Source organism: Equus przewalskii, chromosome 5 (assembly GCF_037783145.1).
Source record: "Equus przewalskii isolate Varuska chromosome 5, EquPr2, whole genome shotgun sequence".
NCBI lineage: Eukaryota > Metazoa > Chordata > Mammalia > Perissodactyla > Equidae > Equus > Equus przewalskii.
Window position 1 is genome coordinate 33,463,035 of NC_091835.1, and position 27,427 is coordinate 33,490,461.

General features: G+C 39.2%; 2 protein-coding genes across 7 annotated transcripts in view; one reads left to right on the plus strand and one right to left on the minus strand.

Annotated features, from left to right (window-relative positions):
- Positions 1 to 25,599, minus strand: AKAP3 (A-kinase anchoring protein 3). Of its 5 annotated transcripts, XM_008530549.2 has the most exons (5): positions 21,992 to 22,165; positions 19,054 to 19,161; positions 16,153 to 16,248; positions 4,848 to 7,160; positions 1 to 384 (listed from the first exon to the last, which is right to left on the minus strand). In XM_008530549.2, exons 3-5 carry the CDS (start codon positions 16,246 to 16,248, stop codon positions 229 to 231), a joined length of 2,565 nt encoding a protein of 854 aa, XP_008528771.2. In that variant the 5' UTR covers positions 19,054 to 19,161; positions 21,992 to 22,165; the 3' UTR covers positions 1 to 228. The 5 variants fall into 5 exon arrangements, with proteins under 5 accessions (XP_008528771.2, XP_008528769.2, XP_070476645.1 ...); XM_008530547.2 differs by lacking the exons at positions 19,054 to 19,161; positions 21,992 to 22,165 and adding an exon at positions 25,261 to 25,599; XM_070620544.1 differs by lacking the exons at positions 19,054 to 19,161; positions 21,992 to 22,165 and adding an exon at positions 24,467 to 25,579.
- NDUFA9 (NADH:ubiquinone oxidoreductase subunit A9) overlaps positions 25,593 to 27,427 on the plus strand; it is a 25,789-nt gene continuing 23,954 nt past the window's right edge. The window contains exon 1 of one of the 2 annotated variants that reach the window (XM_008530551.2): positions 25,593 to 25,726. In XM_008530551.2, coding sequence (XP_008528773.1) covers positions 25,678 to 25,726 — 49 coding nt within the window. In that variant the 5' untranslated portion in view covers positions 25,593 to 25,677. Of the gene's footprint in view, positions 27,424 to 27,427 lie in introns of both variants that reach the window. The other variant, XM_070620546.1, reaches the window with a different exon arrangement.

Genomic DNA, 27,427 nt, shown 5'->3' on the forward strand with positions numbered 1-27,427 from the left:
GCCCTTTAATTGTAATTTTTTAATTTTAAGCCCTTGCTTGCATGGACAGGAAAATCTGCAAAATCCAGTGACTAGCATAAGATGACATGTCTTTGATGTGAGTCGTATGAAGATAATGTTAGGGCTCTGAGAGGATATGGACAGGGGAGCTGTGGAAGTGAGAAGGAAGGGAGGGGACAAGGTTTGGGCCTGTTGCTGGAAGAGGGGAAAGCAGTGGGTGGGCACTGATCACAGGTTCACCATCAGCCAGTCCAGCAGCTGCAGCCGTGTAACATTTCCCACCGCCTCATCCAGCTGTCGCTCCTTTTCGTAGCGCAGGACTGACTGCAGAACCTCACCTACGCTGCGTCCTTTGTCCACGGCAGCAGCCGAAAGCTGGAGTAGCTGTGGAAAGGAGAGAAAGCAGTAGTGGGGGAGCAGAGCATCGCATGGCAGGCTGGAGAGGGGCTGCCAAGGCTGCAAAGAGGCCAGGCGGACTTTGGTAAACTGTAGCAAGAGTGACTCAAGGTAGATGTTGAGAAGATTTCCATAAGTGTAAAGCTTGCTGGCTTGTTTGACAGAAGAAAGTCAGTTATATCACCCCCACTTTAAACAAGAGATGTTAACATCTACCTGTCCATGATACGGAAAATATGATTTCCCACTGACTAAAATTTTCCTGCTTCTGTGGGTGTTGGTCAATGATGTTCTTGCTCTGAGAATTGTAAAGTCCTTAACTTCACTTTAATATCATAAAACAGTCTCTATCATTGTCTCAAGACCAACAAGGGCAGGAGAGAAAAAAACCAAAGGACGAATGTGGATGTTGCTTTCCATGCCCCTTAGAGCAGAGAACCCTAGAATATTAGAGCAGGAAGGCAGCTCAAAGATCCATTCAGCCCCATGAAAATGGTGCCCAGAGAGGTGAACAGACTTGTCACTCATACGGTGCTAGAACCCAGCAGAGGCAAAATTCATCCCTAGGACCCTGAACCCTATGTTTAGTTCTCTTTACAAGCACAAAATGAAAAAAATTAGCCCAAACAACCCTTCTAATATGAACACAGTACTTTGCCATTTATCTGGAATCTTAGTGGCAACAAACTGAAGTAACCAGATTTTTATTTTGTGCATTCTGCACCTGCCTCTGAGAGAAAGAGTCAAAGGGCAAATACACAGGACGAATATCAGGAGCTTTTTCAGAAGGAGAAATTTCCATGCAAGAGACTAGAGTACATATGGATACTCTTGAAACCAGTGGAAAGACAGTTTCAGCAAAGAGAAGATATACAGAACCACAAAAAGGAAATTTACAACTAAAAAATCCAAAATCCAAAATGAAAATTTAATGGTGGGCTAAATAGAATGGAGATGAGAGAGGAAAGTCAGTAAACTTGAAGACAGATCAAAAGAAATTAGCTACACCAAACAGCATAAAAGATTGATTAAACCTCTTTCAAAAAAGAGTGAAAAATAGCTCAGTGGCCCACAAGACAATACTGAAAGGTTTTACATTTATGCCATCAGAAACCTGGAGGGAGAGGAGAGAAAGGGTGTTGCAGAAAAAATACTTGAAGTAATAGAAGAAAGCTTCTCCAATTTGCCAAAAGACATAACTGACAGATTCAAGAAGCTTAGTGATCCTAAAATAAGATAACCTCAAAGAAATTCACTTCAAGACCTGTCATAATCAAATTGCTGAAAACTAAAGAAAAAGAAAAAATCTAAAAGCAGCCACAGAAAAAGGGTGCATTGTTTATGAGGGAACAACAATTTGAATGACAGCAGATTTCTCATCAGAAAGCTAGAGGTCAGAAGGAAGTGGCACAACATTTTTTAAGCACTAAAAAAAAAAGAACTGTCAAACTAGAATTCTACATCTAGTAAAAATACACTTCAGGAATGAAGGTAAAATAAAGAATTTTTCATATTAAAGAAAACTAAGAGAATTCATGGCTAGAAAATGTGTTCTATTTCTTCTTTGGACAGAAGAAAAGTAGGAAATGTCAGGAATGAATGAAGAACAACAGAAACAGTAAAAATCTCAGTATAAATAATAAACTATTCTCCTAAGTTCTTTAAAATGTGTTTTATGGTTGAAAGCAAAAATAACATTGTCTAAGGGTTTTTTCAATGTATGTGGATTAAATACATAAAATAACTACAACATAAGAGGGAAGGGTAAGGGGGCCCATATGGTAGTAAGATTTCTAGATTCCCATTGAAGTGGTAACTACTGATTTTACACAGACTCTGAAGACTTAACTATGTGTATTGTAATCTCTAGAGAAACCACTAAAAAAACTCTACATAAAGAGATATAGTCAAAAGATAATAGAAAAAAACACAATAGATAAATTAGGGTGGAATGCTAAAAAATGTTTAAATAATCCAAAAGGTGGCAACGAAGGGAAAAACAGGAAGAAAAAATAGGATAAACCAAACAAATATTAAAATAGTACACCTAAATCCAAACATATTAATAATTGCACTAAATGTAAATAATCTAAACACATCAATTGTCAGAATGGGCAAAAAAACCCATGAGCCAACTATATGCTGCCTACAGAAAAACTCACTTCAAAGGATATAGGTAGGTTAAAAGTAAAATTCTGGAAAAAGATCCACCACAAAAATACCAATCAAAAGAAAAGTTGAACCTCAACATTTATGGTCAATTGATTTTTTATAAAGAGGACAGATAATTCAAAAGGGCCAGGTATCCATTTTCTTCTCAACAAATGATGCTGAGACAACTGTACATCCACATGCAAGAGAATGAATTTAGGCTGCTACCTCACATCATACACAAAAGTTAATCAAAATGGATCACAGACGTAAGTATGAGAGCTGAAATTATCAAACATTTAGAAGAAAATAAAGGAGAAAGTCTTCATGACCTTGGGTTAGGTCTGGGTTTCTCAGTCCGGCACTGCTGACCTTACGGGCCAGATCATCTTTTGTTGTGGGGCTGTCCTGTACAGTGTAGGATGTTTAGCAGCATTCTTGGCTTCTAGCGTACTAGGCTCCAGTAGCAACTCGCCTCCCAGTTGTGACAAGAAAAATATGTCTCCAGACCTTGCAAATGTCCCTTGGGGGCAAAACTACCTCCAGTTGAGAACAACTGGGCGACTGAGTTAAGCGAAGATTTATTAGATTTAACACCAAAAGCACAAGCAGTAAAAGCAAAAAATGCTGTTAGATTTTATCATTAAAAACTTTTGCTCTTCAAAAGTTTCCATTAAGTAAAAAGACAAGCCACAGACTGAGAAAAAATATTTGCAAATCATATCTGATAAAGGACCTGTATCCAGAATACATAAAAAAATTCTTGTAACTTTATAACAAGAAGAAAGCAATCCAGCCAAAATATGGGCAAAAGATTTGGTTGACAACTCACCAAAGAATGTGTATGAATGGCTAATGAGCACATAAAAAGATATTCAATACCCTTATTCATTTTAGTGTATGTATGTCAAATTAAATCCACAATTAGATACCACTATAAGAGCTATAATTTTAAAAAAAGAATAATGTTGATGAGAATGTGGAGACACTTAAACCCACCTAAGTTGCTGGTGAAGGTAAAATGGTACAACCATTTTGGAAAACAGTTTGGAAGTTTCTTAAGATGTTATACTTACATAAATGCAGCAATTCCACTCCTCTTAGGTGAAAGAAATGAAAACATATGCCCACACAAAAGCTTGTCTGTGAATGTTCACAGTAGCATTATTCATAATAGCAAAAAAGTGGCAACAATCCAGATGTTCATTAACTGGTAAATAGATAAACAAAATATGGTAAATCTATATAGTGAAGGACTATTCAGCGGTAAAAAGGAATGAACTACTGATGTATACTTCAATGTGGATAAATCTCAAAAGCATGAAGAGCCAGATGCAAAAGACTACAAATTTTATGACTCCATAAGATAAAATGTCAGAAAGGCAAATCTATGACAGAAAGCAGATTAATGGTTGCCTGTGACTTGGGGCAGAAACTGAGAAACGTAGCCTAGAAAATTCTGAGATAGAGAAATAAGGAATTTCCAGACCTACCAGATATCAAAACATATTACAGAATTATAGTAATTAAAACAGTATGCTATTAAAACAGTATGAGTAGATGAATAATTCAATTTTCCTTCAGTGAGCAGTTCCAAGGCCTACGTTGAGAGGAACAAAGAGATGGAAGGCACACTTACCTTTGTCAGCAATAACAGTGATAAGTTGATTTCACATCTGCCTTACTTTTTAGTCTCACTTCTTAGAGTCAGAACTTACGGAGAGGGGAAGCAAGGTGTTATTTATTGAATCCCTTTAAATCCCAAACACCACCTAGAAACCAGCTAAGACATCAATGACAGGTTTGAACAGGTCGTAAATCTTGATCCTTCGCCCCCTATGCCCCTCGACACATTCTCACGATGCTCCCCAGCCGCTCCTTCTCATTCTTTGGGTAATGCTGTCCTATCCAAAGTTCAGCCTCAAGCCCAGAACTTAATATGATTCTTTGACCAAGTCTGTTGGAGATTCCTCATCTGTGCATTCACACCAATGCACACAGAAAAAAGAATCAGACTCAATTTATCCCTAATATATATATTATACATATAAATCAAATTTTATATATATAATATATATACATGATTTACCCCTCTTTTTTCCCTTTGATATACTTTTTACTGGGCAAAATCTAATTTTAGTTCATCCATCATCTCTGTCACGAGCCATGATCTTCAAATTCTTACTTTCCCCATTCTACCTTTCTTGTGGCTATCTTCTCATTCAGAAGGAAATGAGAACTTAAAACCCTAATTAACTCTTAATAAATCTTTCCAGATTCCTCTGACTCTACTTCCTTACCTTCTCCTGGATTCCTTCATCATCACCAGCAAAGTACAAAATAGGGACATTGAGCTCAGAGGCAGCTACCCATTGAAGTACGGCTTGGAGTTGCTTGTTCTGAACCGTGTCAGTTAGATTATGATTGCTGACAATGACTTTGGGTGCTGCACATTCTTCAGGGGGCTGTCCTGATCCTCTCAATTCATTATGGATAGCTTGATAGGCATTCTGTACAAGAGCCTCTGCTGTCTCTGTGCCCTTGGCTGGTAAACACGCATATAAACTATCTGGGAGGGCTGAAGTTGGCCTGCTGGCATCCCCAGACTTATCGTCTCCCAGCTCTGCCAAGGGAGAGTCACAGGACTTGGCAATAATGAGACACAACTTCATCACTGAGTCCGTCAGATGTTCTATCATCTGCCCATTCATGTGGCCATCTAGTTGGTTGACAACCATCTTGGTCAAGCCAGCAAAGGGACCACCAGCCTCATCGTCTTCACTTAATTTGATGGGAGAAGGTGTTACAGGTCTTTCACACTGGCGGCCCTCTCCTTCCCTAATTGGCTGTTCTGGCACCTTGACTTCAGAGCTATGGTCACTCTTGAAAATGGTCTCACTAAGTAAATTCTGGATAAAGTTGAAGAAAACGCTCTTTAGATCCTTCTTTTCTGCTTCTTCTTGGTCACCTCCCAAGTGGATTCTGGGCTCATCAGAAACTTCAGGGGACTTGTTGATGGGAAAATTGGTGCTGCCAGCAGCTTCGAGGAAGCTCTGCGGATCCATGCTTCCTCCCTGAGCCAGGTGGTATTGAATCAGAAGTAAGGCAGATATGAGCAGGTCCTTGGCCCAGGAGCCTGAATCGCACATAAAATTCTCAAGTTTCTCTGGGTCATGCATAGGGGGGATGAAGTTGCAAGTATCCAGAGGATATCCCAGGAGACTCTCTGGTGTAGGCTTACACTGTTCGTTGGGAGCTGCAAATGTTGCTTGCTGTAAACTTGGAAATTTTCCTTCTCTTTGCTGATTTTTATGCCACAAGGTCAGTCCCTCTTTGATAAGGTGTTCTCCCAGAGTTTTGGCACAAGTCTTCTCGTCCTCTGGTTTGGATGCATGACAGAACGTTTTTTCTCTCAATTTACCTTCAGATTTCATTGTTGCGAAATTTACATTTCTGTTTTTAGGGTCACCCATTCCTTTCATGGAGACAAGGGAAAAACTCTCAGCCTTGTCCTTGGTTTTCCTGATATTCTCAGGAGGTCTCTTGGTAAATATCACAGTGTATAGCTTACCCAGCATGGCATCCATGATATCTGTGGCCTTCTGGCTACCCTGAGAGAAGAGACTTCTTTTCACAGCTGATACAAAGTCTGAGTCAGTCATGAGGGTCCCTGTGACACTGTGGAGGTTCTTCATGAAGGAGTCAATGAGATCTGAGACCACCTTTTTCGCATGCTTGATTAGTACCTTCTTTAGCAGGATAGTGATGATGGTTGTGTCCTTGACTTGGATCCTCAGTGTCTTCATGATAGAGACCATCATGTCAGATACCACACTGTTAGCATAGGTCATGATCCCTTGACTAACAGAAGCTGTAAAGTCATCAGGCCTTTCTTGCCCTCTGAACATCTTTCTCTCCGCTGGTAAAGACCTTCCACCCTCTTTAGTATCACCCTCATTACGAGATTCAAACACTTCCTTATAGAAGAAAGACTTCTTAGAAGCAGGCTTGTCATCTGGACCCTTGCTTTCCTTGGAGCTCTCTTTAATCTTCAAAGTGGTCTTGTATTTCAAATTTGGGGAACTCTGTAACAATCCTGAGGCTCTGTCGCCAGAGCCAGGAACTCTATCTGAGGTACCATTCTTGGAACATGCAGCGACGGTCTTATTCACCAGCTCTGATGCCACTGCACTCAGGCTTTTGTTGGGTGTGGGGTCATCCCCCATGTACAAAGACTGATGGATGCACTTGTTTTCAGAGCCATCGATCGTCTCATTGATCTCCTTGCGGGCCATGGCTATGACTAGATTTGTGAGGCGGTTAGCATAGAAGGAAACTTCATCTACTGAACTCGTATTACCAGTTTGGGCACTGGGACCCTGGGAAGGGTTGTCTCTGTGAGTCATCTCAAAATGCAATCTCCCTGGACTGCCCTTGTTGGTGGTGTTATAATAGTCCACAAAGAAACCCTTGCGTGGGTCTCCTGAGATGGTCATTTCCCCACCAAGTGATGATTCCCCAGCCTTGAACCTAGCATCTTGGAACCCTGCTGTACTTCTTTCCAGGTCTCTGCGGAGCCAGCTGAGCACTCTTACAGGATCAGTTGACGCATCCTTAAAAACAGACAAGGATTCATCTGAGTATAACAAAGTAAAGATATGGGGATATTCAGGATAACCTCAAAGGTCAGTTACAAAAATGGTCGCCTCTCTCAAGCCTTAACTACTTCAGCATCACTATAAAAGTAACCAACATTTAGGGGCTGGCCCCATGGCCGAGTGGTTAAGTTCGCGCGATGCGCTGCAGGCGGCCCAGTGTTTCGTTGGTTTTAATCCTGGGCGCGGACATGGCACTGCTCATCAGACCACGCTGGGGCGGCGTCCCATATGCCACAACTAGAAGGACCCACAACTAAGAATATACAACTATGTACCGGGGGGCTTTGGGGAGAAAAAGGAAAAAAATAAAAAAATCTTTAAAAAAAAAAAAGTAACCAACATTTATTGAGCGTTTACTATGTATCAGGCACTGTTTCAAGTATTTCAAGTATCTCTTTTAATATTATTCTCACACTTAAATGTTAGCTCTCTTATTATCCACACTTAACAAAGGAGGAAGTTGAAGAACTGAGAGATTAAGTTAGTTACTTATTTAAGATTATACAGCTAATCATTGATGGAGAAGGAATTCCAACCCAGGCAGTCTGACTCCAGAGCGCATCCTCTCGGCTACTCCACTATATTGCATCTAACAGCATATATCCCTAAGATCTGAGTTACCGGCTACATAGCAGAGTTAGCATTTGAACTGAATCAGATTTTTCTTGTATTGATATTAACAGCTATTTCCTATGGTTTATTGGTTTTTATTTGGGTCTCTTATTACAAGTATAGTTTTCAAAAAATTAGAAAATTCAAGCACAATTGTGCACAATTAATCACTTTGTCGGGCTACACAAGAACAATCTTGATATGCTAAATGGCTTCCAGTGGATTATTTGACATCACTTGGGTTAACAATCCGATTTATAATTGAGGAGTTAATATCTGTGGACACTCTATTAGTTTTGAGTGAATACAGATTCTTTGGTGGACACTAGCTGTGGTAAGCACATGCACTGTAATCTATAATCTTCGCTTGAACATAGGCTAAAATATAAATGAATGTGAAAGCATCCTATTGAATATCAAATGTGAAGGATCATTGTAATTATTGGAGTTATGTCTATCTGGGGATGAGCACAAGTATTGCCCATCTTTAAAGAGTAATTTGGTATTTAATTACCAAGTGTCATATAGTTACAAGCTACTATTTGTTAGATGCTCATGTTTGCCAGACACTGTGCTAAGTGCTTTACACACATTATTTCATTTAATCCTCATACATACCCTGTAAAGTGGGTATTACTCTTCCAGTTTCACAGGTGTGAAAACTGAGGCTTAGAGAAGTCAAATACATTGGCTGGCATCTCACAGCTGCTACACTATGGGGGCTAGTATTCAAACCCAGTTCTCACTCTAAAGCCTGTGCTCTCCACCTCTGCACTATGCTACTATGTGTTGATGACTTGGAAAGAAGAGACAGGCAGTTGTACAAGTCCTTTACAGGGCCAGTTTAAGCTGCTTGTGTGCCACAGAGCTTGGTTCAAAGTCTTCCTAAATGGTTCTCCTAATTTGAATAATAGCTCCCATAGGGAAAATTGGTGCTTCAATGGAAAACTATGCATAATCTATAGCACACCCTTCCACATCTTCTGATTCTCTTGGAGCTATTTTACAACTCTGTACACTGTAGATAACTGATAGCAATGCAACATAATTCTTGTCCATACACATGTTAATTCTGACCAGGGAAGGTTCAGCTGACCTCCTTTCCCACTGTGGAAAAGGTCAGTTTTGCCTCCATTTGCACATTTACCTCAATATTCCTGATCTAGGTACGTGTCTTCTTCTGTTTGAGTCTCCTTTGAACCACCTCAGTTCCTTGTTAATCATTAAATAAAATCTTTAACATGAATTTATTTATTTATTTATCTCGTGAGGAAGATTGGGCCTGAGCTAATATCTGTGCCAATCTTCCTCCATTTTATGTGGGATGCTGCCACAGCATGGCTTGATGAGCAGTGCTAGGTCCGTGCCTGGGATCCAAACCTGTGAACCCTGCGCCACCAAAGTGGCGTGCACGAGGTTAACCCATATGCCACCAGGCCAGCCCCAAGTTTATTTTTATATGCATATGAGAGTAGTTATTTCACCGTTCTCTGAAAATGATCTTTTAATAGTTTGTGAAGTCTTTGCCAAGATGTCCAACAGATTCACCTCATGGAGGTAAATGTTGTCATGAGAGAAGTATGCCAGCTGAGTCTTTTCTTGGCTCCCAGCGGTGAATCCAAAGTGGCAATAGAACTTTGTAGACATTCTGTTTTATTAGTTTTAATTTCCTTCTCTACTAATTTCGCTTTTGGTTTTCATTTGGGTTCCTTTGTGGCCAGTAATCTTTGGTGTCACCAATGATTGAGAATTTGGTTTTATTGTCTGACCATTTGGTGATCCCTTTAATGGATTAATGGTTTATAGAGATCTATTCTCTGTTGGGTGAGAGACAATAGAAAATTAGCTTTACTAGTATTTTTTGCCCATCTTAAGCTCAAATCAATTAAGAATTTTGTGCCCACTTGGAGGGAGTGATCTGATCTCTGGACAAGCGAGTTTTGTGTTTTTGTGTTTATTTTAGATACATGACTGAAAGTTTATTATTATTATTATTCCTGAGACAGAATTGACATATAACATTATGTTAGTTTCAGGTGTACAAATGTTTCAATATTTGTATATATTGTAAAATGATCACCACAGTAAGTCTAGCTAACATCCATCCGCACACATAGTTCAAATTTTTTCTTGTGATGATAACTTTTAAGATTTATTCTCTTAGGAACTTTCAAATATACAATACAGTATTGTTCACTATAGTCACTAGGCCGGCCATTACATCCTCAGCACGCACTTATTTTATAAGTAGAAGTTTGTACCTTTTGACCTCCTTCACTCATCTCAACCACTCCCACATCCTCTGCCTCTGGTAGCCACCAATCTGTTCTCTGTATCTATGAGTTACTATTATTTTTTTTTAAGATTCTACATATGAGTGAGATCGTATAGTATTGGTCTTTCTCTGTGACTTATTTCACTTAGCATAATGCCTTCAAGGTCCATCCATGTTATTGCAAATTACAAGATTTCCTTCCTTTTTTGTGGCTGAATAATAGTCCATATATACGCACCACATTTTCTTTATTCATTCATCCATCGATGGACATTGATGCTTAGGTTGCTTCTATGTCTTGGCTATTGTAAATCCTGCTGCAATGAACATAGATGTTCAGATATCTCTTTGAGATAGTGATTTTGTTTTCTTTGGATATATACCTGGAAGTAGAATTGCTGGATCATATGGTAATTGTTATTTTATTTAAAATCATTTCCTCATATTATAGTGATTAAGATTAAATGTGACAATATGAACAAAATTATTTGTATACTTAAAGTGGTGTATATAAGGTAAATAATACTTCTTAAACATTTCAAACAAAGATTAGACTTCAGAAGAGATAAGAGAAGAGTAAGAGAACTCAGTAAGCTTTATCTTTAAGGTAATGCAGTGAAACACGGCTAACGAGCTGTGAGAGTACTAGGGAATAAAACCTGACTTCTACGTGAATGAGGAAGGAGTGCTTTGGGTGAGAAGAGAAGTGCTGGAAGAGAGCATGGCTAGGGATGTGAACTGTGATTCACTCCCATCAGATCAGGTGGGAGGTGTGGGGCAACCACTGAGTTTCTGTAATGAATCTTTTAAGAGGTTATTTTTCTGAATCAAAGATCAATAACAAATGGGAAATTCTATTTGGATAAAATTCAGCTTTAAGAAGAAGTTTTAGGAAAGAAAGTTGCCTATATGCATGTCTGAGAAATGGAGAGACAAAAAGTGATGCAGCCAGAGCAAAGACAGCATTCAAGAATGGAAAATCAGCTTTCAATCCAATGGAATGTACAAACTATCCAATGTACCAACTATCCAGCAGGAGGACAACCCGATGGCCCTCTGTTGCACAGGTGATTTAGGGGAGATGAATGATGTTTAACACAAACTACCTGTATAATTCAATGTGTATATAGTGTCTGTGTACAACATGCTCTACTAGATACTGTGGGATGTATAGAGATGAAAGAAATATGATCCTTGCCTTCTGGGAGCAAACAGTCTACTATAGAGACAAAACATGAACACAAATATTATTAAATACTATGTTATCAGTGCTATAAAATAATAAAAAGAGATATATTCCAGGCCTGGAAGTGATAAACATCATGTCTACCCATATTCCATTTGTCTTTGTGTTTTGAATGTTCGATTATAATGGGTCTCAGTGTGGGTCTCTTTGAATTTATCTCACTGGAGTTGGTTGAACTTCTTGGATGTTTATATTCATGTATTTCATCAGATTTTGTAAGTTTTCAGCCATGATTTCTTCAAGGATTCTCTCTGCCCCTTTCTCTTTCTCTTCTCCTACTGGGACTCCCATAATGCATATGTTTTTATGCTTGGTGATGTCCCACAGGTCCCTTTGGCTCTGTTCACTTTTCATCAATCTTTTTTATCCTGTTCCTTAGACTTGATAATTTCCATTGTCCTATCTTCAAGTTTGCTGATTCTTCTGCCTGCTCAAATTTGCCTTTGAATAACTCCAGTGAATTTTTATTTCAGTGATTGCACTTTTCAGCTTCAGAATTGCTTTTAGGTTATCTTTAAGGTTTTCTATGTGTTTATTGATATTTCCGCCTTGTTCATACAATGTTCAATGTTTTATTGTCTTTATCCACATCTTTTCTTTAGTTCTTTGAGCATCTTTAAGACAGCTGTTTTATAGTCTTTGTCTAGTAATCTGCCATCAGGTCATTTTCAGAGACAGTATTTATTTATTTATTTTCCTTTGAATGGGCCATATTTCCCCATTTCTTTGTATGCCTTGTGATTTTTTGTTTAAAACTGCACTTTTGAATTTAATGGCTTAAAGTTTAGAATTGAGGCCATCAGCTGTCTATCAGTGTTTGTATCACTATGTGTCTATCATTCAGAAAAGCATCAAGTGTAAGTAATATTGTCTTCCTACCTCTACATGGTGTTAATATGTTAGATTATAAAGTCTCAAAAGATCTCTATTCCGATTGGAAAAAGTATTCTTATAGAACATAACTCAGAAATATTTTAGGAACCTAACTTCACATAAGTTAGATAAATCTTTGGTAAACAAGATTAGTTTAATAATTTTGTTTTAATAAATATAGCTATGCTTATCTGATTTACTAGTTTTAAGTATAATACAATTGTGCATTTTTATTTTATTTTGATATGCTCTTCATAAACTTAGGCAAGTTATACAGATCCAATAAGCTAGTATTACTTCTGCTTAATGTTAAGGTCATGAAAAATATAAATTTGTGTTTAATCAAATTGAATACCAGCAATTATGTTTTATAGTATGTCAGCTTGATGATAAATTTCCGACATCTTTATATAATTTAAAACACTGGACTGGTATAAAATTGAGTTAACTAATGGATATTTATTGTATACTTAGATCATTTCTAAGTAAGACACAGTACTGAAGGCTAACCATAGTTTATATGCTTTTGCTTCTTATTTTTTATTACTATAGAGAGGTTATATCTTTGGATCTGTTAATGAATGTGTTCATTTTTGCCACTTAGATTGTATAAGGGATGTGTGTGGCTGTAGAAATCTGTATTATGTGTGTCATGAGCTCTGTTTCTGCACTTCAGCTGGTGTGTGACAGCTCACAATTATATACTTCCGCTTCCCTGGTTTTCTTTGTGAAACAGAAAGAATAGAAAGTACTTTGGTTAAAAGTTATGATTAATATAAGTGGTTGAAACTAGATTTAGGAAGAATAGTTCCAGACAAATCCAATTGTGTACATGTTCGTTTTTCTAGGGACTGCAGTGCAACTTGGAGGAGAGAGTTTCTTAGTCTTGGCTTCCTAGTCTCAGGATAGCAAATAATGAAAGGCCTTTAAAAGTCCAATCTGGGATTCTTCATGAAAACTTCCAGTAGAGCAAATTTAAGGCCTATCCAGTTGCGCACCTATGTAAATAATCAGACCAAATCTGATGAGACTAGCCTTATTTTGTGATCAAAAGTTATCTTATTTGGGGATATTTTATCAAAATACAGGCAACTGAAGGGGAAAAAACTTTGTGCTTCACTAGAAAACTGCGTTGCCTATAGTCCATAGTCTATAGACTAAGCATTGTTTACAGCCTTCCACGTAATCTGATTCTGATTCTATGGGAGCTATTTTACAACTCTGTAAGCTGTAGATATTTGATAGTAATGTGAAAGAATTCTACATGTCTATAGACACGTAAATTCTGTCCAGTGGAGGTTCAGCTGACTTCCTTCCCACTGTGGAAGAGGCCAGTTTTGCCTCTATTTGCATATTAATTTCAACATTCCTGATCTATAAATATACCTTTAATTTTTTGCTGAGGAAGATTTGCCCTGAGCTAACATCTGTGCCAATCTTTCTCTACTTTGTATGTGAGATGCCTCCACAGCATGGCTGATGAGTGGAATAGGTCCATGCTCGGGATCTGAACTAGCAAACTTGGGCCTCTGAAGCAGAGTGCATGGAACTTTAATCTCTCAGCCACAGGGCCAGCCCCTAAATATATCTTTTTAATATTCTCCTTTGAACTGATTGTAACACCTCACCAATTTTATCATTAATGAATTAAATAAAATCTTTAACATGCATTCACTTTCATATCTGATTGAGAGTCTTGATTTTACCCTTTCTTGAAAATTATCCCTTAATATTACCTATTTATTTACAGTAGGTACACTATATGCAAATAGTAATGTTTCCATAATTGGACTGTAATATGTACAGAAAAGTCTTATTATAATACAGATATCGGGTATATTTTTTTATTTAAAAAGTTCTTTTCACAGAACACTAAAAAAAAACCAAGCCTACGGCATAGCAGAGAGCTTTATGATGGAGTCTAAAGAGTTGTATTAGCTTGCTGTGTTTATGGGTTTTTATTGTCTATGGTTTTTAAACCTCAAATGTATACATCCTATGTCCATTATTCCACTCAATCCAGAAGAATTTTGTAGAAGTGGTTGATGAAGCCACAGTGACCGAAAAACTAACCACATTTCTTTTTCTATCAATGCAGTCTACAATCAAACATCCTTATCTTCCGAACCCCTTTGCCCTTTTGCAATCTTTAGCTCTTTCTCTTCTTATGCATTAGTATCCTGAGCAATTGGGGAAGGCGGGTACCAAATTATTTTTGAGTCTTAATTAAGGCCAGGGAAGATTTTTATGTCTGTGAAGGAGAATATTAAAAAGGTTAAGGGGGTGAATTTTCTCTCCTCAGCAATCTTCTGCTTTGGTAGCTTAGTTTTAAGTCAACATATGTACTGCCAGTCCTATTCTTCTTCATGTCTAACTCGATTAAACATTATAAAATTTTCTCTGATCACCTCCCACTTAAATGATCCATTCTTTAAACACCTATAGCAATTATTGTCCAGAAAATCCATTTGGCAATTACCATGAACTTCTTATAGTTAGGGTCCATCAGTTATTTAGAGTTTTAAAATTATATTTATACTTTCACATGTGTATTTATTCTTTCCCCAAATGAATGGTAAAGTCTACGAGGGCAGAAATTATTTTGTTCTTTTCTGCATCCCCCAGAGTGCTTCTCACTTAGTGAAAAATCAAGAAATTTTTGTTATTTGATTTAATATTGAAACTCTTCTGTTTTTTGTTTTTCTAAATGAAAGGGCAGAGATAAATCAAAGACCTAGGGGAAACTCTTTTGGCTGGCACTTACTCCAGTAATCAGATATTTATTATCTGTATATGTTCATGTCTTATGTAGTTTTGTTAACGTTTTCTCTCTTAGGCTGTATAAAGATAGACCAAACAGATTTTGGATATAGAAGATGAGTCACATAACATTACATGTAAGTAGGTGTTTGATAAATGTTAGTACTAAGAATGAAGATTACAGTAGTGATTCCACTAGATTATGAGATCCTTAAAAGGAGAGAATTCTGCCTGTTTTTACATCTTTGACTCTATGACTTAGCACAGTGTCTGTCCTGGTTATCCATTATTGTGTCTCAACTCCAAGTCCACCTTTCTTTGTCTTGCTTTGTGGCACTGGACCTGGACTCTTTGAATATTTCGCTTTTGGCAGCTGGCTTTGTTGATAGAGGGCACTGAAAGTACACTGCATGGTCACGGCAGAAGGAAAGTGCTTTGTCTCTGGCCCTCCTGCGCCCTCTGGCAAGTGTCTTCAGCACCAGTATGCTGCATGTTCCTATGGCAGCCACACTCTCTCCAGAGAAGTGAAACAACCTTGGTTGAGGGAGAGGGAACTTTTGTGAGTTCCTAGTTTCTTCCTTGTTTGCTCTCTCTTTCAGCCCAGGGGTAGTAGCTGCTTTCTGCATTTGCTACTTTTGGAACTCTTCTAGGCTTTTAGTAGTTAACTTAGTTGCCTACCCTTTACTAAACAATTTTTAATATTAAATTACTGGTGTGATTTCCATCTTCTGACTGGACTCTGACTTAACAGTGCCTGATACTAAGCATACTCAATAAATATTTGTTGAATGATGAAGGCAGAATAGCAATATTACTTAGATGAAAGTTTATAGTTCTGAGAATTTTGGGGCATCCTACATTTCAGAAAAGAGTATTTGTGAACTTTGGAGACATTTCTGTTTGAAATCCAACGCCTTTCTGTTTGAAAATTAAACAAAATTAATGACAATATATAGTATTTTCATTAATTACAGCATATTTATCCTACTACATGCAAAATTAGGGGAATCTTTTCCAAAAAATCATAGATGGGATTTTTTTGTTCTAAAGCAGTTCACTTTTTCCCCAAGAATTACATCTTCAAAAATAAGAGGTGGGTGGTGGTAGTGGAGAGAATAAGGCTACTCTTAATGGTACCCCAATATTCCTAACCCAGTATTTATAAGGAGGCTGACCCTTACCAATCTCCAGTCTTGAGGTTGGCTATCTCCAGGTGAATAGACATCAACTTTGCATACTCCATTTTGGCTTTGTAACCAGTCAACCCTATCTGACATCTGGAAGTTGAAAAAAATGAGAAAGTCATCAAAAGGGCAAGTTATACGAGAGTAAGGAGAAATAAGGTAAATGGCTCAGGGGTGGAAAATAGGAGCAATGCTTCCAATAGAGACCTATCCCAAGAGCTACTTCAGACCCACTTGGTTCTGGGTATCTCTATCCTCAGCTCTCCACTGCAGAAAGATTTCTTAAACATATGTATCTCTAGTGCTGAGGCCAGTGGCTGGTATTTACCAGAGGTGCTTCCTACAGATTTGTTCATGAGTGAATCTGAGCAGCCACGTCCTGCTCTTTGTCTCCTTGCTTGGCAGCCCTTCCATATGTTGGATTTTCAGTAGATGCTCAAAACTCAGTATGATCAAAATAGAATTAATTTACTTCTCCCTTGCCTGTTCTTGTCCCACTAACTTATTTTTAAAGTAATATATGCTTTATTTTTAATTAATTTCTAGAGCACTAACTTACTTATATTAGCAGGAGCTCTAATAGCTCTCCCTTAAGACTAATTCCTCCTCCAATTAGCCAAGGATCCTGGAGGAATTCTCAGTCTCCATGGCTCAGTCAAACTTCTGAATGCCAAGAGAAGAGAGATGTCACGTGCACCATCCAACTGGCCTCTGTCCGTGGATGCAGAGATGCCCTTGCAGATGTTGATTCTTTCATAACTCTCCCAACACTTTGCCCTGTTCCCTAAACTCTGTAATGCTGCCACCATCTACTTGGTTTTCCAAGCCAGAAGGCTGCTATTCATTTTAGTTGTCTTCTTCCATCCACCCCAAGCTTCCCTCCAGTTACTATTTCTCTCTTCTCTCATTTGTAGCCATTTTTCTTGAAAGAATTGCTTATACTTGCTGCTTATTATAGACATTGCCTCACCTCACAACTGAGCATCAGAGTCCCTATTCCATATGCTCCTTTGGCCTTTGGACTTAGTCTCATCCACTTTCCCCAGCACTGCATCTTATTTGGTAGTCTTTGGAAACATGGCTAATTATCACAATATTTACCCACTGATAATCTATAAGTAGGAGAACCTTCTCTTTGCCCTCTTTTTCCATGCCAGACTTCCACTACCAGGCTTCCACACTGAGGTTTCCCTTCTTTAGCTATAAACTTTGTTTATATCTATACTTCTCAATAAGTGAGGTGGAACAAGATGGCCAATTTTCCTTCCCAAGCGTCCCTAAACATCTTTGTGAGACAGACATAATATTCACACTTTGATTCCAACAAAATACTGGTTTAAAGCTTTGTTATAACAAAGACCAAAAGTTTATACTAATTTTTTAGAGTGAAATTATGTTTTACAAAGGATTGCTTGAAATAAATGGAGTATTATAAGGGGTTGAATATCTGGTTAATTGGAAATAATTGTTTTAAAGGACTTTGGGCTGTGGTGGGGGTAGACATCCTCCCTCAAAATAAAACAAACACAAATCAAACAAAGGTTGCACACATGATTTAAATTTATTTATAAATGCATATATTATTTTTATTCTATAGAATATTATGGGGAATTATTAAAAAGAAAATATAAGATCCTTTAAGAGTTCCTTGTTCTTTCCCCCACAAGGATTCGTATTCATTTTCATACTCGATCACTAACTCAGATGACTGTGCTGGGGAAAGTTTCTTTTACTCATCCTGATACTGTAATATGATCAATTCCTCGGGTAAGCAATGAGTTCTGTGGGTAATCTCCCCCTGATTAGACCTTAGAATCACCCAGAGAATTGTTTAAAAGATTGAATCTGAGATACCACCCAACAGAGAATCTTATTTCAAGGTTTTGGGGTGGGGAAACTCAGGCATTGAATTTCTTAAAAACTCCCTGGGTGATTCTAATTTACATCTAGAATTAAGAGTCCCTGGGCCTGGGCTTATCTGGAGAGATCTTCTCTGAGAAAGACTGGTCAGCTCCAGAAAGATAATTATTTAAAAATTTTCTCTGAGATTTCCCTAACCTTCTTTGGTATCTTATTTTAATGTTATTCCTTTAACCCTAACAAGGAAGCTCTTAATATCTACGAAGTTAAACCCTGTATTGTCCCTCAGCAGCTCACTGTTATATTATTCTTATGCTTGAATCATTATCATGAAGAAAGGAATAGATGGTACTATTACTTGGCCAAAGAGTGAGAAGACCTGGAAACAGGCTGTTCTGGACTGTTGACAGTGAAAGTAAGAGCCAGAAACCTAGAAACCTATGTCTCTCTTTTTTTTTTTTTAAGATTTTATTTGTTTCCCTTTTCTCCCCACAGCCCCCCGGTACATAGCTGTATATTCTTTGTTGTGGGTCCTTCTAGTTGTGGCATGTGGGACGCTGCCTCAGCGTGGTTTGATGAGCAGTGCCATGTCCGTGCCCAGGATTCGAACCAATGAAACACTGGCTGGAGCGTGCGAACTTAACCACTCGACCACGGGGCCAGCCCCCAGAAACCTATGTCTCTTAATCTCCAGTTTATATTTCATCCTAATGAATTACCTCTAATAGAAAATAATAAAATCAATAGGATTTACTGACTTATTTAAACTATATAGCACAACTAAAAAGTAATGATGAGGGGCCTGCCCTGTGGTGTAGTGGCTAAATTCGGCACACTCCACTTCAGCAGCCTGGGTCTGCAGGTTCAGATCCCGGGCATGGACCTACACCACTCATCAGCCATGCTGTACCGGTGACCCACATATAAAGTGGAGGAAGATTGTCACAGATATTAGCTCAGGGCTAATCTTCCTCAGCAAAGAAAAAAAAAGTAATGAAAATTAATTAGAAAAAGTAGGGAAGTTATGTGATCACTTACTCTTACTGAGGACAGGTTCTGACATACGAGAAAAGCTCTTGATTAATTTGCTGTTGTCTTCACTATCCCTAAGTTTACCCACCCCTCCTGCCATGTAATATATGGAATCTGCAATGGAAAGACACAAACAAAAATGACTAATTTTACATATGAATCCTATTGCTTTTATCACCAAATAGTGTTTTGACTTATTCATTATTTCTCACATGTAGTACACAAACGAGGAGCACAAAATGACATTCAAATTTAAAGTCCAGATCTTATTCTTGGTGTAGTCAGATGGTCCCTAAATGGCAAAAAATGTTTCACCTTCTGGTCAATCATTTCTGAAGTGACTATTGTTATTCTCCCCTTTCAAACTATTGATATATAGGCTTATTTAACAATGAGGAAAGTGAAAGATTTTAGCTTAATCTCAAACTTGCTTGAATAGGAAGTCAGAAGATAAGTAGCTAGAATAGAGAATAAATGCCCTGAACTCGTGGATCTCAAAACACTTTGTAAGAATTCCTTTGAAGACGTGAAAGAAATATGCACCCTCTTGTTATAAAGGGAATTCATAATTAATATTAAAACCAGCTTCCAGATCAATTATCTTCCATATGCTACCTCTACTAAGACATTTAAATAGAAGACATTAAGGCATTGTGCTCTCATCTTGGAATATCTACCCAGCCCCCTAATAGCTCCCTGACTCTTACTTCATAGCCTGGGTCAAAGATTATCCTATCCATGAAATAGATGGTAAATACCTAATTGAATGAGATTTCTCCCTCATTTAAGTGTCCACCTTATTTTGTTTCAACCTTTACATCATATCTAGTATTTTAATTGCTCATGTATATTTCATCTCATTTATTAGATGGCTTCATGAGGGAGATGCATTTTCTTGCTCATCTGGGTATCCCTCAAAAAGCTAGTATCTTAAAGCTGGTGCTTAATAATTGTCACCTGAAAGAATGAATACATGAATACTGCCCATTTCTAATTCTAGGTAGTTCAATTTTTCTTTCTTTCTTAAGTTGGAGAATCTTAAAACAAAAAAGAAATGGCTTGCTCAGTTTGCCCCGGTGGTAAGCTGTACATTCAGGCTCTCTTGAAGCTTGGCTCCTTGGGGGACAAGTTCACCGCAGAGCCTTACCCGAGGTGTAAACACTTATGCAATGATTGTTAACAGTCCTCTTCCTATCCCAACAACACAAATAAATGAACAGCTCAAAACTGCTCTGGTACTTCTTCCATAAACCGAAAGTACATTCATTAGTCAAATCTACCAGCAAACACTTCCACTTACATATGTCCTAACGTTTTCATTCTATTTTCTATGTCTTATGCACATTTATCTGTATCTGTGAAGCTTGCTTTAGACTTTAAACTCACTAAACTGTCCTAGCTAATAGTATATATAAAGAGGTACTTGAATACCTTTTGGTGATAATGATATGTAGGTGTCTTAATGTCTATATATTTCCTATAATGAAACGGAAAAGAGGGAAGGAAAATCTAAAGAGTTGAATGGAGCCAATGAATGGATAAATTTCTTAACTTAAAAGTTGGTGAATAATATCCTGGAGTTGGGGTGGAAAATGAAAGAAAAAAAGGATGCTTTGTGATATCTATTAAATTTCATGAAGAAAGAATGCTAAGGATATACAAAGTAAAGATAAATGGACCTTAGAAGCCACTTATTCTAACATTCTCATTTTACAGATTAGAAAATTGAGGCCCAGAAAGGGAATATTAAAACAAGTGAATGTAGTCCTTTAAATATTACAGCTCTGAAGGTTAACATCCTGGAGGCTGTGAAATTTTTCTATGGCCAATAGAGGGATCCTGTGGCCAGTACAAAGACTGACCCAAAATCTTCCTTAAAAATGTCAATATGATATAATAGTAACTGAGGAGTAGTGCCAATCATGAATGCCAGCCAGGGAGGGCATCAACTCAGGAGTTCAGTTACGGTTGCTGCATCCTAGACCAGAGCTCCATCGCAAGACATTTTCTCCTGTATTTATCATAAGCAAGAGGCTCCTCTTTGCTCAAGGTTCCTAAACTTACAGAAAAGCTCAAATTACAGGAAGCATAAATGAAGGACTTGTGGGGTTGATATATATCTGATCAAGTTTCGAAGTTTATTCAACCAGGTTTTATTACTAGTTTTAAAAAGGAAGAATATATTCTATTATACCTATTCTCGTTTTCTCTCTCACTCTCTTTCTCTTAAGTGCCTGGTGCATTGTAGGCAATACATTTGGTTGTTGATGAAATTAATCTCAATCGATTTTGTTTAAATAAGGACCAGAAGTGTGTGTGTGCGTATCCCAGTGACCACTTGCTGTTAAGCTTTCCTGTGAATCTCCTCTATTTTCACTTTCCCTTAATAACAGCCTCGTCCTCTAGCGCTCCATTAGCACCGACACCTTCTCCCCACAGCTATATATAACTTGCCTTTTCCCAGTTCTCTGTTGTCTAGCCAAAACTTCAGAAATAACAGAGGATGAAAGTGGATGAGAATCAGTACTCAGAGCTCTACCAGTCTGATTTTGCTATCAGAGCACTGGAAAGAAAAAAGCTTTTGGAATAGCCACGTAATGAAGAGGAAAAGTCAGCAGATAGCCAAGCTTCCAGTCTCATCTTCAAACTCGGAAGCAGGGAGTAACACCCCCTCATTTCCCCAAAACGATGCCCACGGAGATCTGGCCAATCTACAACAAAATTCAAACTTCAGCAGCAAAGACAGGTAGGTTTAGCTGTAATGCTGCTAAAGGAGAGGCTCATTTATCTCCAGAAGACTCTTATGTAAAATTAAAATTGAGTGGGCAAAGAGGGAGGCTGAGTTGAACAGTAAAAGTTACTCATCACTTGTCACTGAATTCTCCCTTTTAACCACAGAGGATCAGAAAATGGGCTGTTTCATCAGTCCAGTGGAATCTCCTACCTCTGTAGCACTGGAATAGTGAACCACAGAAGACTCCAGAATATACTTTGAAAGTCAATGAAGATGTTCGTGCTCAGCTCAAGATCTTGTTTCCTCCCCCAGCCTTCCATGTACCTCCTCCTTGTTGGGAATGGAGAGTGACATCAGAATCACACTGGTGATATCATCGTCTCTATAGCAACCATGGTGAGGCTACCAGAAATTGAGTCCTCAAAGGACAAAGGGAGGGGTGAAGAAACACTCCAGGTCTCTGATGCTTAGTTTGGAAGGACTGGGCTTGCTTTCTCCGGATTAATTTTCTTAAGTGTCTAATTTAGGTAAGGAATATGGGAGGGGGAAATTTTGCCAGTGGATTCCACTTAAAACAGCAGAGTAAGTATTATGTATTAACAAATCTAGATGGGTGCAGAGAGCAAGAAATAAAAGAATTGAGAGTCTACTAAATTTTTTATGCAAAGCCCATGGAATCACTTCGTTTTGTGGGATCCACTCTGGATTCTTCTTAATCACAAGCATCCTACCTTTTGTAAAAAAAAAAAAAAAAAAAAAAAACTGGGGATATTTTGCCTCAACTGACCATCTCTGGGTTATAATTCATCTTAGGTGTCAGAGATGCAGTAACACTAACCCATCCTCCGCAATGCCTCGCCCTGAGGAACTGTACCGGAATAAATGAGACCAAGAGGCATTTGGTTGGCAATGTCTAGGCTTGAGGAGAACTTTACTGCCAGTACATTCTATTCGGCAATGTACCTTAAGTACTATTAATGAATGATTAAATATAGGACTAATACATAGTTTCCATGAAGCAAAAAGAATCTCTGACCAAGGCCATAAGATTAAAATTGTTAATGAATTTCAAAAGTGACTGATTTATTACAGGATTCCTTCAACGAGGTTATTTATGTATTGATGATCTTTTATGTTAGGTCTCAGTTTCTTCCTCTTTAAAATAAAAAAATTGGGCTTGCTGTGTTCTTACAATCCCTTCCAGCTCTAACAGTCTATGATTTTGATACTTCAGTGGTATTTGAATAAACTACAGGTACAGCAGTCTCCCTTATCCTTGGTTTTGCTTTCCATGGTTGCAGGTGCCTGTGGTCAACGGCAGTCCGAAAATATTAAATAGAAAATTCAAAAAATAAACAATTCATAGTTTTAAATTGTGCATCGTTCTGAGTACATCATGAAATCTTGCACCACCCTGCTCTGTCTTGCCCTGGACGTTAATCATCCCTTTGTCCACTGTATCCACGCTGTATGTGCTCCCCGCCCTTAGCCACTTAGTAGCTAAGTTATCAGATCGCCTGTCATGGTCTTTCAGTGCTGGTGTTCAAGTAACTCTTACTTTACTTAATAATGGCCCCAAAGTGCAATAGTGGTGATGCTGGCAATTCGGTTATGCTAAAAAGATGCCCTAAAGTGCTTCCTTTAAGTGAAAAGGTGAAAGTTCTTAACTTAGTAAGGAAAGCAAAAAAATCATATGCTGAGGTTGCTAAGATCTACAGTAAGAGCAAATCTTCTGTGAAATCGTGAAGAAGGAAAAAGAAATTCGTGCTAGTTTTGCTGTTGCACCTCCAACTGCAACATTTATGGCCACAGCGCATGGCAAGTGCTTAGTTAAGATGGAAAAGGCATTATATTTGTATAAGTATTTTGAGAGAGATCACATTCACATAACTTTTATTACAGTATATTCTTATAGTCGTTCTATTTTATTATTAGTTATTGTTGTTAATCTCTCACTGCTTAATTTATAAATTAAACTGTGTCTCAGAAGTGCATGTATAGGAAAGAATACGGGATATACAGAGTTTGGTACTCCGTGGTTTCAGGCATCCCCTGGGGGTCTTGGATCGTGGCTATCCCCCGTGGATACGGGAGGACTGCTGGACACACTGACAGCACTTTGCAGTTGACCAAGCACCTTCATTCCCTTATGTCATCTGATCCTCACAATAATCTTTTGAAGTAACAGGGCAGGTATTATTTTCCCTGGTAGACAGGCGTACAAGCTTGCCCAGGTCACAACTATTAACGGGTAGAACTAGGACTGGATGGAACATTCTGAGTTTCAACTCGGTGCTCTTTCAACTATACCATGCCACCCTGAAACTAATATTGAGAACATGAGGCAGTGTTTGACTTGGACATGTAAAATAACCTAATTGGCAAGGTGACGCAGGTGTTAGGAGGTTGCTGATGATAATGAAGCCCGTCAATTTATCTGAACCAAGAAAGTATGTTTATGTTCACACCGACCCCAGAATCAAACAGCAAATTTTAAGTGCCTAGTGAACATAGGATGAGACCAAGAAACATAAGACAATATAGCATTATTAAACTGATAAAATTTCAAGAGTTTCTTAACTCTTCCAATTCAGTTCGGTAGGTGGCACGTGAGTAAACAGTAGGGGTGGGGTGGAGTGGGAACAGCCAATCCGACATGCCCAATAATAGGTAATCTCTACTCACTACAGTTCTTTTGTCCACTCCAGCAAGGCACACTCCTTTCTTCCCGAAAACAAAAAGCACTGAAAGAATTACCACGTCTAGAAGGATCCCCCAAAGTAGTTTGTTTTCTGATAAGCCCAAGGTAGATGTCTCAGGCCAGGTTGCTGGTTGCTGTCTCCTACTCAGGGATCTTGAGAGGTTGACCAAAATGAACTATTTAATAATGCAAGGGTTCAGCCTAATCTTTTTGGAATCTCCTCAGGCTCTAGATACTTCTTTCTAGGACAATGCAGATTCTCAAAGGGGTCCACAGTTGAAAAAAATTACAAACCATTGCTCTAGAGAGCCATCTTGAGTTTCTTCTTACAAAAATGTACACACGGCACCAGGCTCACTAAGTTTTACATAACATTTGAGGAGGGTCACAGACTTGCTCAAGTCCACTCATGAATCGCACTGCCAGTTAAGAATCGCTGTATTCATATATGAGGTGGTGATAAGTAATAGGAGTAACAGACAGACAGATGCAATGATGACCACCTTGGAGAAGACCTCAGAGAAGTCTTCTCTGCAAAGGAGGTCATTTGCAAGCAGAGACTTGAGCTGGTGGAGACATCCGAGTGAGCATGTCAGGAAAAGGGAACACCAAGAGCAAAGGCCCGAAGAGGGAGGGTGCCTGGCGAGCTCGACGTGCACATCCTCATTTCTACTTCTCTTCCTCGCTTTCTTGTACACCCTCTCCCCTGGGTCCCGGTTCTCTCCTTAAGGAACTTCCCGAGTTCAGGGGCCACGCCCTCACCCTCCCCGGGTCTCACCAAGGCTGCCCTCTCTGACATTTTCAGGGAACAATGAACCGAGAGTGAGCAGAGCTGGGCTCCTGCAGCTCGGGTTCTGCCATTTCGTACGCCCTTGAGTCAGTTACTGGCTGACTCTGAACTTCAGGTTCCTCGGCAACGAGATTATCTTTACGGTCCATTCCAGATCTGGAATTCCGACCCCAAGAGTCTCTTCTTTCTATTTCCCTTCTTCCTCGTCTCCTTCCCTTTCCCCGGCTTCCGCCTTGCAGCGTCTTTCCCCGCAGCTCTCTTGGTCGCTGCACTCCACCCGTCTCTCTGACCCACCTCTTCTTTTCCTGGTGAGCGCCTGCGCAGACAGACGTAGACGATTACTTTTGACCCAGCTTAGCAGCCGTAGTTGGCCGGAGAGCCGGCGGTGGGGGATTGTGGGAGAAGATGGCGGCCACCGTTCACCCCAGGATTCTCCGGGCCCTGCCAATGTCACGTAAGTGTCACCGGGAACAGCTGCCTCCGATCGCGATTCCGAGAGGGGGATCTACAGTTCGGGTAGTGGCGCCGTGCTGCAGCGGCCACGCCGTCTCCCTGGGCGCCTTGGTCTTTCTGGGTCCGGAGCTGCTGCTGCAGTTTTTGCAGTGAGCTCCCCGGCTCACATATCAAATTGTGCGCTTGGAACGGGGTCTGCGCTGAGAGGACGTGAGCAACGGCAAGGGGAGAAAGTGGGGGGACTTGTGAAGGATCGAGAGAATCGGAGTTCTGATAGGGTTGTGGGATTTGGGGTTATGCTAAATATTTGTGTGTGGCGGGCAGGGGGTGGGGGGCGCGTGGGATCTGAAAGGAATGGAGAAAAGTGGAGAGAACGTTCTTCATGGATCGACTTTATGACCTTGTGCAAACCCTTAATTGTTCTCGACTTCAGATTCTTCCTGGCACAATGGAAATGATAATACCACAACGTGAAAGAGTTCCTGAAAAGATTAAATGAAGTAATAGATATGAAAGCACTTTCTAAATCAAAAGCATCTCTACAGATGTGGAGTGCGTTGGGTCGAGGCGCTGGGGCCTGGGGAGCGAGGGTGGAGAAGAATCAGGAGCTTGGCGGAAAGGAAAGGGGAGAAGAGGAAAAGATAGCTTAGGATTTGTCTAAGAGTTGTTCATGTTGCGTTTTATTCTTATTGGATCTGCTGTCATGGTCCTTAAATTGAGAACCTACATTTGCTCTTCCGCTCACCAAGAGAGGCTAGAAAAGCAATGTGAGTTTTTGAGCAGAGGAACATAAGGAATAAAGAATATTGCTCTCCTAATGATGTTCATAATAAATAGAGGAAATGGAGAGGCTGGAGCCAAAGAGGGTAGTAACTTCTATTTGTTGAGCACCTACTGTGTGTGAGGCACTGTGAGAGGTCCTTGCCCTTGTATTACTAATTCTCATAGCAACCCTCTAAAAAGGTTAGCTCCGTGAGGCCAGGGACTTTTTTACTGCTCTATCCACAGTTTCTAGGATAATACTTGGCCCATAATCATTGAAAAAACAAATAACCATGTGGCTTAGTGTAACATTACCTCTGAAGAATTTTGAAGTAATAATAAACGAAGGCAACTATTATTCATGGAATGCTTAATGAGTGCTAGGTAACGTGCTAAATGCTTTTCGTGCATTTACTCTAATCCTTGTAACAATCTTGTGAGGTATTAATTCTTTGACTCTACTAATTCTTCCCATTTCATTGATTCTGTCCTTCATTACATACTCTTACTTCCTTACTCATCGTTCTAATCATTCCCTTTCATACATTCTCAAATCCCCAGCCTGTCTGCCTTTGTCGTTTAAAAAACCCCAACACTGATGAAACCAAGCTTTCCACTAGTTCCTGCCTGCCTGTGAGCAGTGGAGAGGACGGAGCCAGGGAACACTCCAGACTAACTAACCGGCCTTATTTTAAATTCATGAATAGAAATCTGAAGAGATTTTCAGCACTACATTTTCTTAGGAAATTCACTTTCCCTTTCTCCATAATGATTATTTAATATCACCAGTCTCCTAAAACTTCTAACATGTGCTTCTGTCTCATTCTCAGCTGTAGAAAGAAATCAAAGGAACCAGATGGGAATGGTCTCTTTTTCCCCCTAGAAATCTAATGGCTGACCGGTGGTAATTCTCTGCCTTCCCTCCTGATGCAGTGGGTGA